At 44.6% G+C, this 27,219-nt stretch overlaps 1 protein-coding gene across 1 annotated transcript in view; it reads right to left on the reverse strand.

Moving 5' to 3' along the window:
* Positions 1-27,219, reverse strand: part of LOC144607684 (tumor necrosis factor receptor superfamily member 16-like) — a 133,660-nt gene that overhangs the window by 59,506 nt on the left and 46,935 nt on the right. Inside the window, exon 3 of the mRNA XM_078424693.1 lies at positions 17,863-18,219. Coding sequence (XP_078280819.1) covers positions 17,863-18,219 — 357 coding nt within the window. The remainder of the gene's footprint in view (positions 1-17,862; positions 18,220-27,219) is intronic.

A 27,219-nucleotide genomic window follows, 5' to 3' on the forward strand; every position in this document is an offset into this window, starting at 1 on the left:
AATAAATTAAAGATTCCATGTCGACACAAGGAATTGCAGAAGCTGGTTTACAAAAAAAGACACAAAGTGCTGGAGTAACTCAGCCGGTCAGGCAGCATCTCTGGAGAACATGGATAGGTGATGTTTAAGGTCGGGACCCTTCCATATTAGATGTTAAAGGGTTTCAGAAAGGTTAGTTCCCAATTTAGTAATTTAGCCTCCCCCATGTAGGATAAATTGTTCTCTTTTAATAAACATTGAGTTAGGTTTCCTGATCGGCGATGAACTGTGATGGCCAGATGGGAATACCATTAAAGTAAAAGGAGTTCCATTTGACAACATGTGGACAGATTTGAAAATAAGTGCATTTCAATAAACATTTGCCAGCAGCTGTTTCTTTTGAGTTATTGAGATGCTCTGGAGAGGGGGGTTGGGGGTGGAAGCAAAGTGGGATTTTAAGGAATGAACGTGGATTCGCTGGTGATACTTTTGGGACCCAATTAAGCACTTAACGATAAGGCAGCTGCTTGGTCCTTTCTGGTGGGGAGTACTTCCCAGCTCTGTGGTGCACTACAATCTCATGCCCTGCTCAATAAAAGCCAGAAGATTCATTCTCATACAATTTCCCCTTGTCTGTTTATTGCTGAAAACTGGCCAATTGTAAAATGCAGATTCGGATCATGTCAGAAAGCAATGTGACCGCATCGGCAGGTAAACAGCATTAACAAAGTTCACGTTTATATAAATGGTTGGCAGTGAGCAGGAGGGAGGGCAGGCTGACTGTGGGGAAAGAAGTAGATCAATGGATGGAGACGGGAAGCAGAACGAGAATATTGAATGAGTACTTTGTATCAGTGATTGTCAAAGAAGAGCATGCTGCTAAAATCTCACAGGAACTGCAGGACATGGAGATAATAGAGAGTGAAATGTGATATGCAGAAGATACTGGAGAACCTGGCTATGATTAAAGTACACAGGTCACTGGGGTCAGAGAGGAAACATCCCTCATTACAGGGAAGAGCCAGAGGACTGGATAAAGACAGTTGCAAACTCTTGCCCAAAACAAAGGGTGCAAACATAGGGGGTACGTTTGGAAGAAATAAAGAGAGAAAATGTAAAGCCCTTGGAAAAGTCTGAGTTGGTAAAGAGGTTGATATTGTGTTGAAGCGATTTATTCTGTCCCCAGTCCAAGCTTTTCCTGTCATCAGAGGAGTTTTTGTTTGACCAACAACAAGCACAGCAGTTCAAATGTAAGCATGGACAATCCCTCAACAAAATGGAGGTAACCACGGAAGCAGGGAGTGTGGGGAATAGTTGTCTCGTAAGTTAATAGGTTCATAAGTGATCGGAGCAGAAGTAGGCCATTCGGTCCATCAAGTCTACTACACCATTCAATCATTGCTGATCTATCTCTCTCTCTCCTAACCCCATTCTCCTGCCTTCTCCCCGTAACCCCTGACACCCGTACTAATCATGAATCTATCTATCTCTGCCTTAAAAATATACATTGACTTGGCACCCACAACCGTCTGTGGCAATTAATTCCACAGATTCACCACCCGCTGACTAAAGAAATGCCTCCTCATCTCCTTCCTAAAGGTACGTCCTTTAATTCTGAGGCTATGACCTCTGGTTCTAGACTCCCCGACTAATGGAAACATCCTCTCCCTATCCACGATATCCAGGCCTTTCACTATTCCTGGTGTGGAGAGGACTGTAGAGTGGTTACCCCAGAGGTCAAAACTATGACCACTGTTCTTCTCAATGTGGCTTGTACTTGAGGCAAATGAGCAGAAACAATAGAAATCAGAGGGTTATGGCTGCACCAATATAATGTGGCAGTTACTTAACAGTTACATTATTAACAATCGTCTAGAGGCTGGGTCAACAGATCCAGAAATGTGAATTTGAATACCTGCATGACAGCTGGGTTTGTCCCCTTTTGAGGGAGAATCTAGAAACAAGAGTCATCCTTTTAAATCATACCTTTCTGTGACTTTTAAACCATTTTCACTTTTATTAATCAATCAGTCTCAGAACCTGTGTACATAAATAATTCTGGAACAAGAGGTTAGTGGTAATGATGACACCATCATGGAGATGATGGTTTACAAAAAGAAACACAAAATTCTGGGGTAACTCAGCGGGTCAGGCATCTCTGGGCAACATGGAAAGGTGACATTTAGGGTCGGCACCCTTTTTCAGAGTCAAGGAGGGCAAAGAAGAAAAGCCGAATCAGTCCATTCGGCCCATCGAGTCTGCTCCCCTCATAGGTAATGGCAGCATCACCACACTAACTGTCAATGCATTCACGACCTTTGTAAAATTGGTATTAGTTTATTATTGCCACATGTACCAAGATAAAGTGAAAAACATTGTTTTGCTTGCTATGCAGGTAAATTATCCCATACATGTTAGTGCAAAAGTGAGAATAAAGAGAATGCAGCAGATAATATTACAGCTGTAGATAAAGTGCAGATCAATAAAATAACAGAGAGAGTGATTTCAGGCAAACACTAAGTGTTTGTGCGCCCAAGTTACTTTGAGGATTTCAAGGTTTTTTCACCTGTTTTTTCTCATTGTCTTGGTCCACTGTGTAGTTGTTGTTAGTGGACATTCAAGTGTTGCCCTAACAAAGGCTAAAAAAAAACAACTTAAAATCACTCTTTGAGAGAAATCAGAAGTCCAGAAACGCAACTCTGACAGTTCAAGATCTGAACGGGGCAGGTCAACCTTTGATGTAGAAGTGGTACCTGAAGGCAAGTGAACTTAGCCGTGGTGATCAGGATTCCACGAGGAATTTGAATAGAAAATCACAGTGCAGCCGAAATTGAGTACATGTTATGAGCGCAGCATGTAATTATGACCTGACCTCAAAATCAGGTGGACCCAAGGAACTGCAGATGTTGGAATCTTGCGTTGAACACAAAGTGCTGGAGTAACTCAGCGGGACAGGCAACGTCTCTGGAAGGCATGGATAGGTGACGTTTCGGCTCAGGACCCTTCTTCAGACTGTTAGTCAGGTGACCAGAATTATTTCTTATATGCAATGCGATCTTCTTTGAAATATTTAGATAACTGGTGTACGCAATCCCTCTACATTTTTGTCAAATCTCATTGTAAGCACTTCAGAAATCCTATCAGAAATTCCACTAGAACAAAAAATGACATTGAGACACTTTTTTTCAGTTATGAGTGCTGCGAAAGAACCATAGCTTCATTTTGATTTTAAGACTCAGGAAGGAAACATTGGTCTTGCAGAAAATCTCGCGCCAGATACAAGACGTGGCAGAGAAGAAGGCTACGTTTGATGCTGGTGATCTGAAGCTACCTCACGATCAACAAAGATGGAAGGAGGAGGCTGCAGTGACCTTGTGGACTTTGCTTAAGGATCAATACTGCTCGGCTGGTGAAGCAGCATGAATATCCGCAAGCCAGAACTTGGGGCAGGAATGATTGAAGCTGGCAGGCTTTGAAATAACGTCTTTGGCTTCAAAACTATCCTTTCAATTGCTGGAGTAACTCAGCAGGTCAGGCAGCATCTCCGGAGAGAAGGAATGGGTGATGTTTCGGGTCGAGACCCTTCTTCAGACACTTTCTATTAAGCTTTGTGTTTTAGTTCTGCTGCATGCGATGCAGGGGACGTACAACGAGATCTGGGTGTCCTCGTGCATCAGTCACTGAAAGGAAGCATGCAGGTACAGCAGGCAGTGAAGAAAGCCAATGGAATGTTGGCCTTCATAACAAGAGGAGTTGAGTATAGGAGCAAAGAGGTCCTTCTGCAGTTGTACAGGGCCCTAGTGAGACCGCACCTGGAGTACTGTGTGCAGTTTTGGTCTCCAAATTTGAGGAAGGATATTCTTGCTATTGAGGGCGTGCAGCTTAGGTTTACTAGGTTAATTCCCGGAATGGCGGGACTATCATATGTTGAAAAACTGGAGCAACTAGGCTTGTATACACTGGAATTTAGAAGGATGAGAGGAGATCTTATCGAAACGTATAAGATTATTAAGGGGTTGGACACGTTAGAGGCAGGAAACATGTTCCCAATGTTGGGGGAGTCCAGAACAAGGGGCCATAGTTTAAGAATAAGGAGTAGGCCATTTAGAACTGAGATGAGGAAAAACTTTTTCACTCAGAGAGTTGTGAATCTGTGGAATTCTCTGCCTCAGAAGGCAATGGAGACCAATTCCCTGGATGCTTTCAAGAGAGAGTTAGATAGAGCTCTTAATGATAGCGGAGTCAAGGGATATGGGCAGAACGCACGAACAGGGTACTGATTGTGGATGATCAGCCATGATCATGGTGAATGGCGGTGCTGGCTCGAAGGGCCGAATGGCCTACTCCTGCACCGATTGCCTATTGTCTATTGTTTATTGTCCAAAACAGTGGACGCAGCCCAGACCATCACGCAAACCAACCTTCCATGGACTTCATCTACACTTCCTGCTTCCTCGGCAAGGCCAGCAATATAATCAAGGGCGAGAATCATCCCGGACTCTCCCTCTCCTCCCCTCTCCCATCAGGCAAGAGCTACAGAAGTGTGAAAACGCACACCTCCAGGTTCAGGGTTAGTTTCTTCCCAGTTGTTAGACTGAGCTATCCTATCACCAACTAGAGAGTAATTCTGAACTCATTGGAGTCCCTGGGACCATCTTTAATTGGACTTCACTGGACCTTAACATTATTCCCTTTATCCTGTATCTGTACACTGTGGATGTACACTTGATGGTAATCATGTATAGTCTTTCCACTGATTGGATAGCATGCAACAAAAGCTTTTTGTCACCTCGGTACACGTGACAATAAACTGAACTAAAATCTAAAAACAGAAATCATCAAAAGGTAGTTCACATCGAGAGGGTCTACAAAGGCAAGCCACATTTAAAGGTAAAAATTATAATGTTTGGCCTGATTTATTATCGTTAGCTACTACGTTAATTGTGATAAAAATTAAAAGGCACCCTTTTTATATCTGCAACATTGTGGTAGTTGGCAACTAAGTTCAAATTTGCAGCTGAATACAAACCTGTTTGCTTTGTGTTAGGCAGAGCTTGAGAATACATCTGAATCATAGATTCCAAGATTACTTATTGCCTTGAAATTAGAAGCTGGCTCTGAGCAAGCCCAAACTCGCTAGGCCCTTCCACTAATTATATAACGAAGCAGAGTTGCTTGACAAGCGTAGCAAAGTGTGGAGTCGTGCATTTTGGTAGTAGGAATAAAGGCGTAGATTATTTTCAAAATGGGGAGAGAATCCAGAAATTGGAGGTGCAAAAGGACTTGGGACTGCTGGTGCAGGATTCCCAAAAGGTTAATGTGCAAGTCGAATCAGTAGTAAAGTAAGCAAACGCATTTATTTCGAGAGGGCTTGTCTGCAAAAGCAGGGATCTAATGCTGAGGCTCTATATGGCACTGGTCAGGCCACATTTGGGATATTGTGAGCAATTTTGGGCACCATATCTGAGGAAGGATGTGTTGGCTCTGGAGAGGGTCCAGAGGAGGTTTACAAGAATGATCCCAGGGATGAGTAGGTTAACGTATGATGAGCGTTTGACAACACTGGGCCTATATTCGTTGGAGATTAGAAGAATGAGGGGGGACCTCATTGAAACATATAGAATAGTGAAAGGCTTGGATAGAGTGGACGTGGAGAGGATGTTTCCACTAGTGGGAGAGTCTAGGACTAGAGGATATAGCGTCAGAATTAAAGGACGTTCTTTTAGGAAGATGAGGAGGAATTTCTTTAGTCAGAGGGTGGTGAATCTGTGGAATTCTTTGCCACAGACGGCTTTGATGGCAAAGTCAGTGATATACTTAAGGCAGAGATAGATAGATGCTTGAGTAGTATGGGTGTCAGAGATTTTGGGGAGAAGGCAGGAGAATGGTGCTAGGAGGGAAAGATAGATCAGTCATGATTGAATGGCGGAGTAGACTTGATGGGCCGAGTGGCCTCATTCTACTCCTATCACTTATGACCTGGTTTGAGAGGACGGTGAAAAAATGCAACAGCTAGATCACAAAGAACCATCCAAAAATGAAGGAAAAAAAACTGCAGATGCTGGTTTAAATCGAATGTAGACACAAAATGCTGGAGCAACTCAATGGGTCAGGCAGCTTCTCGGGAGAGAAGGAATGGGTGATGCTTCGGGTCGAGACCCTTCTTCAGACTGAGTTACTCCAGCATTTTGTGTCTACATCCAGAAATGAATCTGCACAGACCAGAGAACAGGTTGCATTCAGAAAACAAGTTAAAATGTTTGGCACTTCAGTATCAAACAAGAACAACTACTTGTAGAAACAAGGAACTGCAGATGCTGGTTCACCTAAAAGGACACCATGTGCTGGAGTAATTCAGTGGGCCAGGCAGCATCGCTGGAGAACATGCATAGGTGATGTTTCGGGTTGGGACCAGTCCTCAGACTCAGAAGGGTGCCAACCCAAAATGTCACCACTCCATGTTCTCCGGAGATGTTGCATGCCTGGCACGCTGAGTTACTCCAACACTTTGTTTTCTTTTAAGAGGAACTACTGCATGGCAAGGCCTTGCATAAATATCACATTCCTAGAGTGTTTTGCTTAAACTGTCAAAGGCTGCAGCAACATTTTAGCATCTAGTTCAATATGAAGTTAACATTATTGATTTCTTCAACATAGCAAGTCAGCCTCCTGGTTAACGGTCACTGAGGGAACAATTCAGAGGAGCCGGTAACAGCAGGAGAGACTGTATTGATGGGTTAATGGAGATTCAGTCCGAGTAAATGACTCGTGAGCAGTAAATGTTTTACAGAGGATCACCTGTTTTCAATGAACCAACATGCAAACCTAATTGTTCACTATAACATCCAACTGGCCATTCTTGCAAAAATTCAACTTTCAGTGAAATTAGTTTAGCTTAGAGATACAGGGTGGAAACAGGCCCTTCGGCCCACCAAATCCATGCTGACCAATGACACTAGCACTACCCTGCACACTATGGACAATTTACCATCTTTAGCTAATTACCTGTACGTCTTTGAAGTGAGGGTGGAAATTGGAGCACCCGGAGAAAACCCACACAGTCATGGGGAGAACGTGTAAAGTCTGTACAGACAGCACCCGTGGTCAGGATCGAACCTGGGTCTCTGGCGCTGTAAGGCAGCAACTCTACCGCTGTGCCCAAAGGCCAATTAATTTACAAACCCACATGTCTTTGTGATGCGGGAGGAAAGGAGAGCACCTTGGGGAAACGCGCAGGGACACAGGGAGACCTTGCAAGCTCCACACAGAACACGCCCAAGGTCAGGATTGAACCGGGTCTCTGGCGCCGTGAGGGCAGCAGGCCTACTGAGGCAGGCTTCAGTGGTGGGCATGCCTGAATCTGTACACAAAGCCTGGCCCAGCCAGACGGGTGCAAACCTTTGGGGAGTTTCACTCATGCAAACAAGGCTGGTCTTTCAGCAAACATCATGTTTGGAGCAGCCCAGTGCTCATGTCTGACCTGTGCGGAACCGTGTCAGATGCACAACAGGTGGCAAAAATAATGCCCCATCATGAGGCAAGTCCATGATTGTCATTTATGGATTATTTCCTATTGAAACTGAATAATGAAGGGACTAGAATATGGTGAAACTTGACGAGGTTTCCAGTTTGGAGTTTCAATGGAACATGGATCCTGCAGGATTTTGGTGCTGATCCTATTACAATGAAATAAATGTTCTCATTAGTTTCAGTAGGAAAGAGTGCAGTCCTCTGGTGGATTGTTGGGAAGTGTGTGAGGAGCTGTTTAAACGTTAATGGCCCATGTCTGAAATACAACCATGTGGAGATTGAGGAAATTGTTACAGTATCAGTGGAATCCAGGTTTCTGCGGTCAATGTTCTGCAGGGACAGTGCACTGTTCAGGAGTCAGACTTTATTGCCTTGCATGCTGGTTGTTTTACAGGCCGACAACATCCCGTGGATGCTGGAATGCAGAGCAAGAAACAAACTGCTGGAGAAACTCAGCGAGTCAAGCAGCATCCGTGGAGGCAACGTGGTGAGTCGATCCCTCAGCAGGATGTCGACCTGAAAGACAGGAATGTCGACCCCTCACTTCCACCGATGCTGCAAGACTAATAGAGTGCCTCCAGCTAGGTAGACACAAAATACAGTAACTCAGAATACAGTGGCGGGACTGTCATATGTTGAAAGACTGGAGCGACTAGGCTGGAATTTAGAAGGATGAGAGGAGATCTTATCGAAACGTATAAGATTATTAAGGGGTTGGACACGTTAGGGGCGGGGAAACATGTTCCCAATGTTGGTCCAGAACAAGGGATCACAGTTTAAGAATAAGGGGTAGGCCATTTATAACTGAGATGAGGAAAAACCTTTTCAGTCAGAGAGTTGTGAATCTGTGGAATTCTCTGCCTCAGAAGGTAGTGGAGGCCAATTCTCTGAATGCATTCAAGAGAGAGCTAGATAGAGCTCTTAAGGATAGCGGAGTCAGGGGGTGTGGGGAGAAGGCAGGAATGGGGTACTGATTGAGAATGATCAGCCATAATCACATTGAATGGCGGTGCTGGCTCGAAGGGCCGAATGGCCTCTTCCTGCACCTAATGTCTATTGTCTATTGTCAGCGGGTCAGGCAGCATTTCTGGAAAAAAGGAATTGGTGACGTTTCGGGTCGAGTCCCTTCTTAAGACTGAGAGTCAGGGGAGAGGGAACCAAGAGATCAGTCTGAAGAAGGGTCTCGACCCGAAACCTCACCCATTCCTTCTCTCCAGAGATGCTGCCCGTCCCGCTGAGTTACTCCAGCATTTTGTGTCTACCCAAGAGGTACATGGAAGAACTGAATGAAAGAGATGCGAAAAGACGGATCAAAGCCAGCAATGATGATCAAGGAGAGGTGGAGCCCACAATGTTCATTGTTGACTGTGGGAAAGATGATAACGAGTGGATACAGTGAAACTCGGTGGGACGACAGTGAAACGATGACTAGGATGGGGGAGGGACGTATAGGGAGGAGAAGCAAGGGTTACTTGAAGTTAGAGAAATCAATATTCATACCGCTGGGTTGTAAGCTGCCCAAGCAAAATGTGAGATGCTGTTCCTCCTATTTGCGGTTTGGCTTCACTCTGACAATGGAGGAGGTCCAAGACAGCTTGTTGTTTGCTGGCCATTGTATAGCTCTTCTGCATATAATCAAGCAGGAATGTGCCAATTAAATCATGTGTCATGCAAAGAATTTGTCAACGAAGTGTCTTTGACAACCACATTCTTGCATACAGGGCGGCGCGGTGGCGCAGCGGTAGAGTTGCTGCCTTACAACGAATGCAGCGCCGGTGACTCAGGTTCGATCCTGACCACGGGCGCCGTCTCTACGGAGTTTGTACGTTCTCCTCGTGACCTGCGTGGGGTATCTCCGAGATCTTTGGTTTCCTCCCATACTCCAAAGACGTACAGGTATGTAGTTTAACTGGCTGGGCAAATGTAAAAAAAAAAGAAAATGTCCCTAGTGGGTGTAGGATAGTATTAGTGTGCGGGGATCGCTGGGCGGCGCGGACCCGGTGGGCCGAAGGGCCTGTTTCTGCGCTGTATCTCTAAATCTAAAAAAAATCCCAGAACATGTTTCCAGTCTGAGCTCACTCAAACCCCAGACCAACAAAGGACTGAAATGGTTACAAACACCCACTGAAAAGTGCCAACATTTCTTGAGCAGATGGTATCCTTGGTGAAGTTATAACGTTTGGTGGGTGAAATGGCAAGTTGAATTCTCAGCTTCAACTCCCTCATCTAGAATGGTACCGAGACGTTTCAGACCATAGAAGGCTTAAGTAGGTTCGGCATGTCCACAACCACTCTCACCAACTTCTACAGATGCACTGTACAACGCATTTTATAGGGATGCATCACAGCATGGTTTAGGAATAGCTCCAGCAAGAAATTGCAGAGAATTGTGGATGCAGCCCAGACCATCACACAAACCAGCCTCCCATCCATTGACACCACTTATACCTCACTCTGCCTCAGCAAGGCCACAAGCATAATCAAGAATGAGTCGTACCCTGGCCACCCCCTCTTCTCTCCTGTCCCAGCGAGCAAAATGTTTCGAAGAAAACATACACCTCCGTATTCAGAGACAGTTTCTTCCCAGCCGTTATCAGGCTTCTGAACCATCCTGCCAACAACTGGAGAGCAAACCTGAACTATTATCTCCCTCATTCGAGACCCTTAGATTATCTTTGATTGGGCTTTCCTGGCTTTGTCTTGCACTAAGCATTATTCCTTTTATCGTGTATCTGTACACTGTGAATGGCTCGATTGTATTCATGGATTGTCTTTCCGCTGACTGGTTAGCACACAACAAAAGCTTTTCATTGTACCTCGGTACACGTGACAATAAACGAATCTAAACAAAACTAAACCATAATCATGGTCGTGTTCAAGAAAGCAGATGACACAGATTGCAGGAACTACAGAGAGGTCACTCTGTGCTCTACCCCAGGGTAAGTCTTCCCCCGGGTCTTCTTCACTGCTGCCTCCCAGAGAGGCAAAGAAACATTGCCAAAGTCATACTGAGGATCTTGTGCATGACTTTGGGCATGATCTTCACCATGTACCAACTTCACGAAAATTGCAGGGAGTAGCATCAACCACTGTATCTATGTCTTTGTCTATGGAACAGATGCACTATGATGCTGAGAACTATATTATGCACTCTGTATCTTCCCCTTTACTCTCCAGCCTGCCCACTCAAGCACCTCCCACCCCACCCATGACCACGTCCGTACATGCGTCTAAACTGGGCCTGCTCAGTCACTTCAGACCCTACAGCATGCTGCAAGTAAATCATCCTCAAACTTAAGAAACTGCCGATGAACAGAGGGATACAGTAAATCTCTTTTGTCCTCAGTCAAGATTATATGACAAGGGAGGCACAGTTGCATGGTGGTACAGCTGCTGCCTCACAGCACCAGAGACCCGGTTTGATCCTGACTACGGGTGCTGTCTATATGGAGTTTCCACGTTCTCCCCATGACCTGCGTGGGTTTTCTCCGGTACCTTCTGTTTCCTTCGACGCGCCAAAGACATACATGTTTGTAGGTTAATTGGCTTGGTGTAAATGTTTTAAAAAATTGTCCTGAGTGTGTGTCAGGTAGTGTTAATGTGCAGAGATCGCTGGTCGGTGCGGACTCGATGGGCTGAAGGGCCTGCTTCCATGCTCCATCTCTAAACCAAAAATACTAAGCCAGCATCATCAAGGACCCACACCACCCAGGCAATATAAACTTGGCTTCTGCTTTTGGAAAAGTCCTATTGATCAATTTATATTAAATTCCATGCAACATGGAAACAGGCCCTTTGGCCCACCATGTCTAAGCTGACCATTGTATTCAACTACAATCATCACACTTATCTGCATTAGGTCTACACTCTTCTATATCTTGGTGTGGTTGAATTTTGCTCAAGAAGATCTGATTCTTGTTGACGATAGGTTTTGATAATAATCAATATTATGGCTCAAAAAGACAGCCAGCATCATCAAGTACCCACACCACCCTGGTCATGCTACCAACATGGAGAAGGTATCGGAGTCTGAAAACTGACCTCCAGGTTCAGGAACAGCTTCTTCCCAACAACCATCAGGCTCTTGAGCGTTACAAACACCAACTGAACTATGAACAGTCTTGGTTGCACAAGGGACTTGGGGCTTTTTTTGCACTAATATTGGTTTTTTTTAATTTATTGAACTTTTTTTTGTTTATGATGTTATCGATAAGTACTTTGTTTACAGACCTGTTATGCTGCTGCAAGTAAGAATTTAATTGTTCTGCTTTCAGTACATAAGACAATTAAAGACTCCTGACTCTCTTGACAAGACAAGTAGTTCGGGTGACACAAGTAATTTATCTTTTCTTTCACCAATGATCAACACTTAATTCACTCTAGAGCTGCACATAGAGAATAGCAATTGTGATTTCACTTATCCTCTTTCCTTCATTGGGTTGTGTACTGAAAGGGAAAATAGACATTATATGCACTTAAAAGATATAGTCTCTTTATTTTATGGCATGATAACATTTTGCTCTGCAGACTGGACAATTTTGGCCATGAGTATGCACTAAAGAATTTACCTCAGAACTTTAATGCACCGTTTTAATCAATGTCCCAACACATTGGAATTCATACGCTGCCGCCACCCATAACACACTGGGCAACAAAGGCAACTGTTTGCTCTTGAAGATGTGCCTGTCGCCCACCACTCCAGAAACAATGCACTGGCCTATTTGGAAGGGCTGCTGCCTCACAGCACCAGGTTCAATCCTGACCTCCGTTTCTGACTGTGTGGAGCTTGCACGTTTTCTCTCGGACCGCGTGGGTCTCCACCGGCTGCTCCGGTTTTCTCCCACATTCCAAAGGCATGCGGGTTTGTAAGTCAAATACTCCCTAGCGTGCAGGGAATGGATGGGAAAGTGGGATAACATAGAACACAGAACATATTGCAGCAGATGGTGCAGCAGTAGAGTTGCTGCCTTACAGCGCCAGAGACCTGAGTTTGATCCCGACTAGGGGTGCTGTCTGTACAGAGTTTGTACGTTCTCCCCGTGACCACGTGGGTTTTCTCTGAGATCTTCGGTTTCCTCCCACACTCCAAAGTCGTACAGGTATGTAGGTAAATTAGCTTGGTAAATGTAAAAATTGTCCCTAGTGTGTGTAGGATAGTGTTAGTGTGTGGGGATCACAGGTCGGTGCGGACCCAGTGGGCCGAGGGGCCTGTTTCCACGCTGTATCTTGATACTGAACTAAGCTAAAACTGGTGTTAGTGAGTGATTGATGGTCAGCACTGACTTGAGGGGCCAAAGGGCCTGTTCCATGCTTTGTCTTTCAATCAGTCAAAAGATGGTGAAAAGTTCCAGTCTGGCTGAGGCCATCGTGAAGGGGGTTCTGATGGACTTGGCACTGAGCATCAGCTTGGACACATAGGACCAGGTGACATTTAGCTCTTCTATCTTAACAGAATATTCCAGCTCTTCCCTTGTATGTAGGGTTGCCAACTGTCCCATACTAGCCGGGACATCCCGTATTTTGGGCTAAATTAGTTTGTCCCGTACGGGTCTGCCCTTGTCCCGTATTAGTAGGGTTGCCAACTTCTTCACTCCCAAATAAGGGACAAAGGGTGACGTCTCACCCATCCAGCAGCCACGTGCTTAGCAACCTGCCTCCCGGCCCGGGCGGCCGCCATTGGTGGAGCGGGAGCGCCTGGCTGCTGGCTGGGTGAGATCATATGGGGCGCGGGGCGGTGACGTCACCTTGTCCCGTATTTAGAAGCGAGGAAGTCGGCAACCCTACTTGTATGCCATCTCCATCTGGTTGGGATGTGGTGGAAGTAATTGAGAGCAAGAAGTGGGAAGGATCAAGAACTTCTCTTGCACTGGACTAAGGAGATTATAGTCATAGAGTCATACAGTGTGGAAACAGACCCATCGGTCCAACTTGCCCACACCAACCAACATGTCCCATCTACACTAGTCCCAACAGCCTGTGTTTGGCCCATATCCCTCTTCTTTCTGATACTGGTGATGGAGGTATGCAAGATCAACTGGGATTTTTAAAATACATCGATTAATCTTCCAGACCAGCCATATGATGGTCTCGTTGTGTTGGGATTGCCCGAAAATGAGCAGCTCAAGACCAAAAAAGGTTCACCCTGCTCCAAGAGGAGGGTTGCAGGGGAACAGATATCATCATCAATTCATGTTCATAAGTCATCCAAGCTGAATTGGACCATTCAGCCCATCTAATCTACTCCACCTTTCAATCATGGCTGATCTATCTTTCCCTCTCAACCCCATTCTCCTGCCTTTTCTGCATAACCCCTGATACCCATACTAATCGAGAATCTGTCAATCTCTGCTTTAAAAATACCCAATGACTTAGCCTCCCTGTGACTTAGCCTCCCCGTGAATTCATGACGTGGCAATGAATTCCACAGATTCGCCAACCTTTTGACGAAATAAATTCCTCCTCATCTCCTTTCTAAAGAGTTTGTTTCACTTACATGACAGATGTCCAGAAACCTGTGTATTGATTTTTCACAATGTGTCCATTCCTGTGTAAGTATTGCTGGCAAACCATGCTGTGAGTAAAAGTGTGTTGTTTCATTCCTGCACCCGACCTTGTGTCGGTAGCGCAGCGGTAGAGTTGCTGCTTTACAGCGAATGCAGCTCCGGAGACTCAGGTTCGATCCTGACTACGGGTGCTGCACTGTAAGGAGTTTGTACGTTCTCCCCGTGACCTGCGTGGGTTTTCTCCGAGATCTTCGGTTTCCTCCCACACTCCAAAGACGTACAGGTATGTAGGTTAATTGGCTGGGCAAATGTAAAAATTGTCCCTCGTGTTAATGTACGGGGATCACTGGGCGGCACGGACTTGGTGGGCCGAAAAGGCCTGTTTCCGGCTGTATATATATGATATGATATGATTGTTGTTGAATGCTGAACAAAATAACATTTACTCTTCTACATTTTCCCCAGGGCATTTACTTGGGAGGGAATCATAAACAGCCTGTGGACCCACACATTCGACCCAAAGACTGGTTGGACCGGTCTCCTATAAGTAGTGTAGGAGCAGGCCTCACCCAACCACATTGGCTGACTGCAGCATGAGTACATTCATGGGAGAAGCACGCACAAAGGCTTTTGAGCAATTGATGTCAAAACATGTCCAGAACATGGTTTAATAACACTGCATTTCTCTGGTAACTACTGGAAGGTCCTAATCATGGAAGACCCTGAAGAAATATAGCAAAGGACCCCGTGCATTAAACTATGGAGCACAAAAGATCTTCCTAAATTTTAGCAGAAGAGAAGCAAATAGATATTATAAGAAAATAACTGCAGATGCTGGTACAAATCGAAGGTATTTATTCACAAAATGCTGGAGTAACTCAGCAGGGAAGAAGGGTCTCGACCCGAAATGTCACCTGAGTCTGAAGAAGGTATAGACCCGAAACGTCACCCATTCCTTCTCTCCTGAGATGCTGCTTGACCTGCTGAGTTACTCCAGCATTTTGTGAGCAAATAGATATGATGGGTTGGATGAAATTTAAAATGGAGGCAGTAATATGGAAGTCTGGCTATGCTTAAACAAGATATAAGTTTAATGGTGGGCGGCAAGGTGGCGTAGCGGTAGAGTTGCTGCCTTCCAGTGCCAGATACGCGGGTTTGATCCTGACTATGTGTGCTGTCCCTATGGAGTTTGTACGTTCTCCCCGTGGCCTGCGTGGGTTTTCTCCGGGTGCTCTGGTTTCCTCCCACACTCCAAAGACGTACAGGTTTGTAGGCTAATTGACTTAGTAAAGTTGTAAATTGTCCCGAGTGTGTGTAGGATAGTCTTAGTGTGCAGGGATCGCTGGTCGGCACAGGCTCAGTGTGCCGAAAGGCCTGTTTCTTCGCTGTATCTCTGAACTAAACTAAAAATTAAACTCACAAAATGCTGGAGTAACTCAGCAGGTCAGGCAGCATCTCAGGAGAGAAGGAATGGGTGACGTTTCGAGTCGAGACCCTTCTTCAGACTGATGTCAGGGGGGCGGGACCAAGTTACTCCAGCATTTTGTGACTTTGTCCCGCCCCCCTGACATCAGTCTGAAGAAGGGTCTCGACCCGAAACGTCACCTTCTTTCCTGAGATGCTGCCTGACCTGCTGAGTTACTCCAGCATTTTGTGAATAAATACCTTCGATTTGTACCAGCATCTGCAGTTATTTTCTGACACTAAAAATTAAACTCAGTTACTTGGTCCAGATAGAATGCATCCTAGGTTGCTAAGGGAAGATGCTGGTGAGGAATCTTTGTTGAACAATAATTAACGGGGAAACAACAATAGAAATTTGAAGAGGCTTTTGTTAAGAGTGGAGAGAAAGCATGGATTTATTAAAAGCAAATCCTGTTTGACTAACTGGATTGAAAATTTATGTTGTGGTAATAGAAAAGGGAATGCACTAGATTGCATTTCACTGGATCTTCAAGAGGCTTTGACAAAGTCCTGCACAAAAGGCCGGTGAGAAAGATTGATGCCCATGGAATAAAAGATTTGATGACAACATGAATAAAGACACTGGATTTAAAACAGAAAGCAGAAAGTTGAAGTAACTTGGTGTAATTTCAGACTGGAGTACGACAGATAATGATGTTCCCTATGCGTCAATGTTGAGTGCTCCCAATTTGGATGACAATGACCTGAATGTGTGTGTGTGTGAGTGTGTGTGTGTGTGTGTGTGTGTGTGTGTGTGTGTGTGTGTGTGTGTGTGTGTGTGTGTGTGCGTGTGCGTGTGTGTGCGCGTGTGTGTATGCATGTGTGTGTGTGTGTGCAGAGTAAGTTTTCAAAATGTGTGGAAGAGGCATAGTAAATACTGAATAGGATAGTAAGAGACTTCTAGAAAACATACATGCGCTGGCAGAATAAATCGATTAACCTGCAGAAGAAAGGCAGATGAAATCTAATGCAGAGAAGAATAAAGTGATGCATTTTGGCAGAACTAGGAGAATCAATATAAAATGAATGATAATTGTTTGAATGATGCCGGGGAATAGTGGGAGTCTGGGTATATATGTGCATGAATCTTTGAAGCTGACTGAACAGTAAAGAGAATAGATAGTAAATCATGAGGAATACTGGACTCTATAAATAAATGCATTGTTAGATTAGGGCAGCACGGTGGCACAGCAGTAGAGACGTTGCCTTACAGCACCAGAGACCTGGATTTGCTCCTGACTACAGGTGCTGGTTGTATGGGGTTTGTACGTTCTCCCCGTGACCGAGTGGGTTATCTCCGGGTGCTCCGGTTTCCTCCCACACTCCAAAGACGTACAGGTTTGTAGGTTAATTGTCTTCGATAAAAGATTGTACATTGTCCTCAGTGTGTGGGATGGTGCTAGTGTACGGGGTGATCGGAGCAGACTCGGTGGGCCAAAGGGCCTATTTCTGTGCTGTATCTGTAAACTGAACGAAAACTAAATCACATTCGGAATATTGCCATTCTTCACCACATTAGATCCTAGAGATTGTGCAGTAAAGATGTACTTGAGAAGTTCCAAGGATGAAGGATCCTGATGACAGCTAGAGGGGCCTGGGCTTTCCCCTTCAGAACAAAAAAAGGTTGAGATGAAATTTTATTGCAGCAGAAATGATCACGAGGAGTAGACAGTGTGGCTATAATCTTCTGTGGGATTTAAAACATGGGGAACTAACATTTGGGAGTGGGATGGAAGGTCGAGCGGATATTTGAAGGGACAACTTACATTTTACACAGAGAGAGGTGATCATGTGGAACCCATTGCCTATATAGATGGTGAAAAATAGTTAATTGGGTCTGTTTAAAGAGCATTGGAGCAGGTACACGGGGAGAGAAGGTGTAGGAGCATGCGGGAATGAGTAGGAATCGGACTGACTGGATTATAGACAATAGGTGCAGGAGGAGGCCATTCGGCCCTTCGAGCCAGCACCGCCATTCAATGTGATCATGGCTGATCAATCTCAATCAGTACCCCGTTCCTGCCTTCTCCCCATACCCCCTGACTCCCCATATCCTTAAGGGCTGTATCTAGCTCTCTCTTAAATGCATTCAGAAAATTGGCCTCCAATGCCTTCTGAGGCAGAGAATTTCACAGATTGTTCCACAAAGGGCCAGCACAGACTTTACAGGCTGAATGGCCTCCTTCTCTGCTGCCTCATTCCATAATTCTCTGACCAGTGCTGCACTGCAAATGATCTTCGAAGCCAGTGAGCCATTTGTCAGAGGATTTAGAAGGTTCTACAGGCAATCAGAAGCATAATGAAAGGCTCCTTGCTGCAAAACACAGTCTACCAATTTGACACTTACAATGAACTGCACAAAAAGGAACAAGCCAGATGGACTTACAGATACACTCGGCGTCTTGCGTAAGTGTGCAATCTGAGATCGTTTCTTCATTATCTTCGCAGAGTGCGCACGGGAGACAAGGGTCGATGCTGCTCTTCTGGTCAGAGTAAGTGCTTGCAGGGCATTCTTCACACAGTGTATCCCTTCCATATGAGCACTGTTGCACCACTCCGAATCCCTTATCACACATTATGCACAGGTGGCACTTTCCGTCGGAGTCCTCAAAATACCCATTCTTGCATTCACAGGAGGTGTCAAAGTTCTCCATGCAAGGGATGGCGACGGTTTTTGATTCCGGACACACTGTGCATGGGTTGCAGGGCTCCAGATGGCTTGACACATCTGAATAAAATAAACCTGGAAACAAAACAAAAAAACAAATAAAAAGTAAGTTAAGTGGAAAGTCTTTTTTTCTATCACTTGCACTAGCGATAAAGCACAACTACCAAGATTGGTATTTATCATCCTTTACATAAAGTGCATAGCTTACAAGATCACATTAAAGAGTAATATAAGGGCCTGTCCCACTTTAGCCGATTTTAAGGCGACTGCCGGCGACTGCCAAAGTCGTAGCAGATCGCCGAACTTTTCTTTTACCCGACGACAATGACCACGACAATGCCGAGTCAGGTCGAGATTACAGCGTCTTCGGAAACATTGCGAAATTCCCACGCTGTTAATGCTTCTCCGGCGTCCTAATTTTCGCTGAAATCACTGACAAGTCGGTAAGTACTTGAGAGTTTTGAACTATAACATCTTGTATGGGTTACTTAAAAACCAAGCTTCACGGTAACAATGCAGAAACTGGATTTACTTCCAGTATATTAATAGCTGTATTAAAAAAATAATTTAAAAAGTGGTTAAGTGAATTTTTGTGAAAAGTGTGTGGGCATTCTTTGAAAATGTACGGGAGATGCATATCTGGTTTCTGGGTTGCATATCTGGGTTGGGAGCCCACTTTAAAAGTAATCACTGATGGCCATAAACATCGCGAAAATCCCCACGCTTACCTGACCGTCAAACTGTTGCCTCCAATCTACCTATCAAATGTCCTGAAATTGGTTAAATACAAGCATTTTATGGTATTTTGAAATTACTTTACTTATTTTAATATAATGTGCTTCTAAATGCATCTAAGAGAACCTAACAAACCTGGGGACAGCATGCGACAGCGCCCGCAATAAGCAACGATACCTGGCGACAAGCCAGCTGTCGCCGAGAAATTTCACTCCGGATGATTTCTCAGCGACGCGCTGAGATCCACTACGATTCTTGGAAGACTCCTCACGATCATGCCCGTGACACACGGCGAACTGTCGGCGACAGCCTAGTCACCGGCAGTCGCCTTAAAATCGCCTAAAGTGGGACAGGCCCTTAAGAATCAGCTACACCATTGTGAGATGAAGTCACATGTTGACCAAATCTGACAATAAGACATTAACTTTCCTTCATTGAAAGATTTCAGCATATTAGTTTGAGTTTTCCGACAGATACTCTCATACATCTGATGGAGCTTGAAAACTGTAATGTCCAGGTTCAGGGAACAACTTCTTCCCTACAGCCATCAGGCTATTAAACACTTGGGGGCATTGGTTTCGTCTTTTTGCACTTTTATTGTTTATTTGTTTTCATCTGTATATAAATTTATATACACACCGATCAGCCAAAACATTATGACCACTGACAGGTGAAGTGAATAACATTGCTTAATTTGTTACAAAGGCACCTGTCAAGGGGTGGGATATATTAGGCAGCAAGTGAACAGTCAGTTCTTGAAGTTGATGTGTTGGATGCAGGAGAAATGGGCAGGAATAAAGACCTGAGTGACTTTGACAAGGGCCAAATTGTTATGGCCTGACGACTGGGTCAGAGCATCTCTGAAATGGCAAGGCTTGTGGGGTGCTCCCGGTCAGCAGTGGTGAGTACCTACTGACAGTGGTCCGAGGAGGGACAAACCACAAATCGGCGACAGGGTGTTGGGCGCCCAAGGCTCATCGATGCGCGAGGGCAACGAAGGCTATCCCGTCTGGTACAAACCGACAGAAGGTCGACTGTGGCACAAGTCACAGAAAATTTTAATGGTGATCACGGGAGGAATGTGTCACAATACACAGTGCATCGCACCCTGCTGCGTATGGGGGCTGCACACGGAGGACTAACAGCATATTAGGCAGGTGATCATAATGTTTTGGCTCCTCAGGTCATAATGTTTTGGCTGATCGGTGTATATATACACAAAATGCTGGAGTAACTCAGCGGGACAGGCAGCATTTCTGGAGAGAAGGAATGGGGGAAGTTTCGGGTCAAGTCTGAAGAAGAGACTCAACCGGAAACGTCACCCATTCCTTCTCTCCAGAGGTGCTGCCTGTCCCGCTGAGTTATTATATTATCTCATTTATTATATTGTTTACAGTGTAGTATATTTACATATTCTGGTGTGCTGCTACAATTAAGAATGTTATTGTTCTACCTGGGACATATGGCAATAACTCACTCTTGACTTGACTCTTGACTCATTCCTGTAACTAACGTCACGCTTTTCAATACTGTGTGCAAATTTCATCAGCCTCATGGTTGGATTGTGAAGAGAATCCTCTTCGTTTACTGTGAACGTATTTCTGGAACAATATGATGTGACTTTAAAAGACTATTGGCCTAGCCATTTGTTGAGGAAGGCTGGCACTCCCCGATAATACCACCTTGCCGATCAACTGTATGGCACTGGTAACTCGTTCACTCCATTGGGCAGGACGCCATGTTACTTCATGGGGATAAGAGAGCGGGCATTTTCAACAGAGCTTTATTTTGTCATTCGGTACCAAGGTACCGAACGAAGCTACATAGCAGTCACACACAAAAAAGAACACAAGACACATGACCCCAACACAAACGTCCATCACAGTGACTCCAAACACCCCCTCACTGTGATGGAGGCAACAAAACTTCCACTCTCTTCCCCACGCCCACGGACAGACAGCTCGTCCCCGACCGACCCGCACAGTCCCCGCAAGGGGATGGAAGTCCCCGCGGCCGAGTCGCACCGGGCGCTGAGACGTCTCGCGGCCGAACCGGGCGATGGAAGGCCCCGCGACCGAGCCTTGCGCAGCTAAGTCCCGCGGCCGAGCCGCACCGGGCGATGTTAGGCCCCACGGCCGAGCCGCACCGGGCGATGGAAGGCCCCGCAGCCAAGCTTCAGGGATATCAATGAGGAAATTAATGATTTTCCACCCATCAAACCTAATAGACAATAAATAGTGGAGAAAATGGGTGGCGCATTGAAGTTCCTACTGGTTGTTAATACCGCTAACTAAAAGCTCTTAAAATTATACCTTTGTGTAATTGGTGGAGACGGGGCAGCACAGTGAGAGAAATAGGAAGAATGCATATTACTGATGTTATGGAGAAAGTTAATGCACATTGGGGGAATCTGCATTGGACAATGAATTTCCAGTTGCAGTTACTCTAGTACAGTACTCCAGACCTACTGTACTTCTGTATTGTTGACCACCAATGAAATCCAATGTAAGCTTAACAAATGCATTTCATATTTTACTACTAATCCACTGCCATGTGTCTAGCCACCCTGTTTTATGACCAGATTCCCTTAGCATTTGCAAATCTGTTGAACACAGTCTTAAATACATTCAACAACTAAGCATCTCTCCCTCCAAGTTAGAAGATTCCAAAGATTTACAACCCTCTGTACATAGACTTTTCCTCACCTTATTTCTAAAAGGAAGGCCCCAACTCCTCGGGCTGTCACCTCTAATTCTGGATGAAACCACCCCTTTGCATCCTGTCCATCAGCTCTTCCTTGTATTTCACACTTTATATAAGAGCCTATTTAAAGACAGGATTTACCAAAAATCCGTCTGTAACTCAATGTCAGATATTTAAAAGCTCCGATAAAGTGAAGCAAACCACTTAGCCGGATCAATATCTCGACAAGCAATAATGTGATGAAAGAGATACTTCTGACCATCATGATTAACGTGCATGAAATCTCCTTGGAAATAACTGCTCTTAAATCTCATCCACTCCAGTAGTTCCTGTCGAAAGACCTCGTTCAACCTTTGGTGAAAGCATTAAATACCAAGCCTCTTCATAATAGAGGATCAAATCAAATCCAGGTTATAACGACCTAGTGTCCCTCCTGTTCTTGTGCCATAACTAACTGGTGCAAACAACAAGAAATAAAATTGAGCACAAAACTGGCTTCATCCAAATCAACTAAATCCCTGCAACATTCAGAATAATACCACAAATTAAACAGCTGCCATTTGTACACGGGCAGAAGCACTTAGACTTAGGCATTTTGGCCAGGTTTAAAAATTGGCCCCTCATGGCGTTTCTGCTGAATGAGATGCACAGCCTCCTCAGGGAATGCAAATATTTAGCCATAATAAATGGCTGTTGGCCTTCTTACCACATATCTGTATCAAGACTCCTGAGGGAACTTGTTCTATTTCTTATCTTCATCAACAACCTGATAGAAGCATCAAAAGTGACACTATTCACTTTTTTCGTTGTTCTTCACAGGAAGAAAAGAGAAGAAAGCAATCCGCATGAAGAGGTTTTATTACCTGCACTATGGTCTTGCAGTGAGTAAAATGACAGGGGAATGGTTAGTTCTGAAAGTTGTTAATGCCATTTTAGGTTAATGAGTATTAAGCATCCGCTGGTAGGTCTGAAAGTGAACACAACCATCAGAACAATCTAGGTCAGAAAACACAAAGTGTTGGAGTAACTCAGCGGGTCAGACAGCATCTCTCTGGAGAACATGGATAGGTGATGTTTCGAGTCAGGACCCCTCTCTAAACATTGCAGGATGGGCCAGACAGCTGGAAGAGGCGTGTGGATGGGACAAAGCCAAGCGACTGATACAGCTGAGGAGGATTTGATGTGGATGGTTTGGCAAAGGCCAGAGAAGTTTCGTTTAGCTTAGGTTAATTTAGTTTAGTTTGGAGATACAGCACGGAAACAGGCCCTTAGGCCCACCCAGTCCTCACCGACCATCGATCACCACACATTAACATGATCTTACACACTCTAAGGACAATTTCTATTTATACCAAGCCATTAACCTGCAAACCTGTATGTCTTTGGAGTGTGGGAGGAAACCGAAGATAACACACACAGGTCATGGGGAGAACGTACAAACTCCGTTAAGACAGCACCCATAGTCAGGATCGAACCCGGGTCTCTGGCACTGTAAGGCAGTAACTCTACCGCTGCGCCACCGTGCTACCCATTGGTACTCACCACCGAGTAGTGGAAACATCCCCAAATCTACCCTTTCATTCTCAAAACACAAAGTGCTGGAGTAACTAAGCAGATTAAGCAGTGTCTGTGGAGGACACGGATAGGCAACATTTCAGGTTGGGACTAAGAGTTAAGAAAACGTTGCTTATCCACGTTCTCCAGAGACGCTGCCTAATCCACTGAGTTACTCCAGCACTTTGGGTGTTTTGCTCAAGATTCCAGCATCAGCATTTCCTTGGGTAAACTATCTAGGTGTTGTGTATTCATGGATCAGGCTCATTATTTCTCTATAATTAAACATTGAAGAGGGATAGGCGATATCATTTACTGGCACAGGGAAAGATCATGAGCAGACAAGAAGGAAAATGGGAATAGTGTAGGATTGATGTGGATGGGTGCTGAATATTGGCATAAATGCAGGAAGCTGAAGGGCTTGTTTAAGCGCAATCTGACTCAGTGACACTTTATGACAGGTACCAGTCTATTTGAAATCTAACAGCATTGTAAATCAATCAATGAATTAATGTAATATAACATAACAAGGGTAATAGTCAGGTTAGTGCAGAGACGGAAGAATGGTCCCGATGCAAAATGTCACCTATCCATGCCCTCCAAAGATGCTGCCCGACCTGCACTTCATGTCTTTTTCAGTTTAATGCAGTACAGTAAAATGTTCCTAATGGAATAGCTGGCTATTAGGATAGGCAGACAATTTGATTACATTTTTTTTGGTTGTTTGACATACATCAACGGTACTCCACATCTATTAACATTGACACTTAATAATTCTTGGTCGCAAAATCAACGCCTCATTTTTCTACTGAGTTATGCAATAAATTTAGAGAAGACTATGAAAAAATTATTTTGAAGTATATAAAATTATGAGAGGCACAGATAAGGTAGACATTCAAAACGTGGTTTGCCAGGGGGAAATGTCAAAGACGAGACAGTATAGCTTTAAGGTGAGAGGGGCAAAGTTTAAAGGAGATGTGTGAGCAAGTAGCACAGAGGGTGGCAGGTAGTGGTGGAGACAGTTGCAATCGTAGCATTTATGAGGCTTTTAGATAGGCACGTGTATATGCAGGGAACTGAGGGCTATGGATCACATGCAGGCAGATATTAGTTTGACTTGGCATTATGTTACGCACAGACAGAGTGGGTCGAAGGGCCAGTTCCTTTATTGCTCTGTTCCATGTTTTATTTTCTATGGTTGCAGCTTAGTTTCTAGCAGATTGCAGAATTGAGTCATGTTTGACTTGAATTTCAATGGCTACAATAAGCATGAGAAGCCTGGAATAATCAGTGCAGTTTGTTGTGCATTGGCAAAGTCCTTTCATCTCTGACCTCAATCTATCTATTAACCACCCCCACCCTTATTATATCCACCTATCACTCACCAGGCTTTCTGCTGCCCCCTTCCAGCTTCCCCCCCCCCCCCCCCCCCCCACCACCACAATCAGTCTGAAAAAGGGTCCCAATTTGAAACGTCACCAACCCATGTTCTCCAGAGATGTTGCCTGACCCACTGAATTACTCCAGCACTTTCTGGTCCTTTTTCGTAAACTAGCACTTTCAGTTCCTTGTGTCTCTCGTTCTTATACCACGCCAGGGAGACTGACACCAAGTCTCTAACAGAACCAACGCTGTAGGTATGTAGTGAATAACAGACTGAGATTCAGGTCGATAGCCTTTCAGCATGGATAAAGAACACCCACATGATAGGTTAACCTCCTCTCTCCACAGATGATGCCTAACCTGCTGAACACACACAGCAGTCTCTGCTGATGGGAAGTTTCCGGATAACCTAAATCTGCATTTTATATTTGGTAAATCAACTTTGTTTGGTGCTCTAATTCTGTATGAATATCGTATTGCTTGCAGCATCTTATCTATAAGCTTCCTGCAGCTTTTTTTCTTGTAAGTATTTCCATTTGTCTAGTGCTCCTTGGAGACAATGGTTTATGAGAAAACTAACTGTATCCAATGAATAATATATTTAATAATATAGACAAAGCTTACAATTATTGTTAAAAGGTCTTAATGCAAGGAGAGGCAATAAGAAAGAGTGTTTCTCTGCACCAGAATCGAACACATGTGTGCAATAATTCCTCTCTTGTTTCTTTAGTGATATTTGCTTTGCATAGATAAATAGATCAAGTGGATTAGTTATTGATAGGATGCTATCAAGTGCCTTTTTATTAATTTATTCACTTGCATGTGTGCATTTCTGGCAGGACCAGCAGTTATCACCCTACCACGGTGACACAGCTGGTAGAGCCACTGCCTCACAGCGCCAGAAACCAGAATTAGATCCTGATCTCGGATGCTGCCTGTGTGGAGTTTGCATGTTCCATCTGTGACCATGCAGGTTCCCCCCATCCCCGAGTGCTCTGGCTTCCTCCCTTATCCCAAAAACATGTGGGTTTGTAGGTTAATTGGCCTTTGTAAAATGCCCTAGGGTATAGGGGGTGGAGGTGAAAGTGGGATAACAGAACAAGTGGGAACAGGTGATCGCTGGTCGACATGGACCCAGTGGGCCAAAGGGCCTGTTTCCATGCTGTATCTTTCAATCAATCACAGTGGATATTGTTTGTACGAAGAAACTGCAGATGCTGGTTTACGTCGAAGATGGACAAAAAATATTTCTAATTTTAAGTAACCTTTGCATTCCATCTCTCTCCGTCCCTCCCCCACACTAGTCGGCCTACTAGTTCACTGTCGTCCTGCTTAGTTTCATTGTTCATTACCCCCTGTGATGACCTCTTCCACAGCCAACAATGGACCATTGTGGGCTCCACCTTTCCTTGATCATCCTTGCTGGCCTTGATTTTTTCTTTTCATACCTTTCATTCGTTTGTTCTTTATACCTCCTCATACCTCCAGTTTCCCTCTCCCCTGACTCTCAGTCTTAAGAAGGGTCTCGGCCCGAAACATCACCTATTCCTTTTCTCCAGAGATGCAGCCTGTCCCATTGAGTTACTCCAACATTTTGTGTCTATCTACTGTGAATACTGTAACGTCATAGCTATGAAAACACCTTAAAGGGCGGTACGGTGGCGCAGCGGTAGAGTTGCTGCCTTACGGCACCAGAGAACCAGATTTGTTCCTGACTACGGGTGCTGTCTATACGTAGTTTGTACGTTCTCCCCGTGAACCTGCGTGGGTTTTCTCCGAGATCTCCGGTTTCCTCCCACACACCAAAGACGTACAGGTTTGTAGGTTAAGTGGGTTGGTATAAATGTAAAATTGGCCATAGTGTGTGATGGGTAGTGTTAATGTGTGAGGATCGCTGGTCGGTGTGGACTCGGTAGGCCGAAGGACCTGTTTCCACGCTGTATCTCTAAACTAAAAGCTAAGTAAACTAAATCCCGCACTGCCAATCAAGAGATGTCAGTGACATCTGTGGAATTTCAAATTAGTTAATAAACTGCATTGCTCTAAAAGCAACCAGTGTTCATAATGATGGCTGCCACACCACTGGATTGTCATAAATGCCCATCTGTTCATTGAGCTCCCTAATCCACTTCCACTTGCTGTACTTTTCAACGAGGTAGCTGAGGGTAGAAAATAAAACAGAGCAGTCTGATCGACTGTAACATGGGTGAGCTATGGGAAACAACGACCAAACGCATACTCCACAGCCCAGAGTGGAAGTGATTAAGCGGGAAGCCCATCCATTTAAATTATTGATAAACATTTCAGGAAGAGCTTTACTCAAAAAAACAATCAATGTTTCGAATGATTGGTGGAGCTAAATAAGCAAAAATATTACAAAAGGTTAAAAATAAAAGCTCAGTGCTACAAAGCAAGAGTTAGAGACCCAGGGAATCTACGTCGATGAGTTTGACAGCCATTTCCATGTCCTTGACATTTCTTACATTTCTTATTCCCTTCCGACAGGTTTCCAATAATCTGTCCATGAGGGAATTCAGCTCATAGGGTCTCGACCAACTATCAGAGCACTTTACAGTGCTCTGATAGTTGGTCGAGAGCAACCAAGCTGCCTGACATTCTCTTTGAGATAGCACAAACAAACGCTGGCAGTACAAGGATGTAGGATTAATGGATACGTGGTACGTAGGAGGTGAGCAAGGA

This window comes from Rhinoraja longicauda, chromosome 29 (genome assembly GCF_053455715.1).
Source record: "Rhinoraja longicauda isolate Sanriku21f chromosome 29, sRhiLon1.1, whole genome shotgun sequence".
In the NCBI taxonomy this organism is placed as follows: domain Eukaryota; kingdom Metazoa; phylum Chordata; class Chondrichthyes; order Rajiformes; family Arhynchobatidae; genus Rhinoraja; species Rhinoraja longicauda.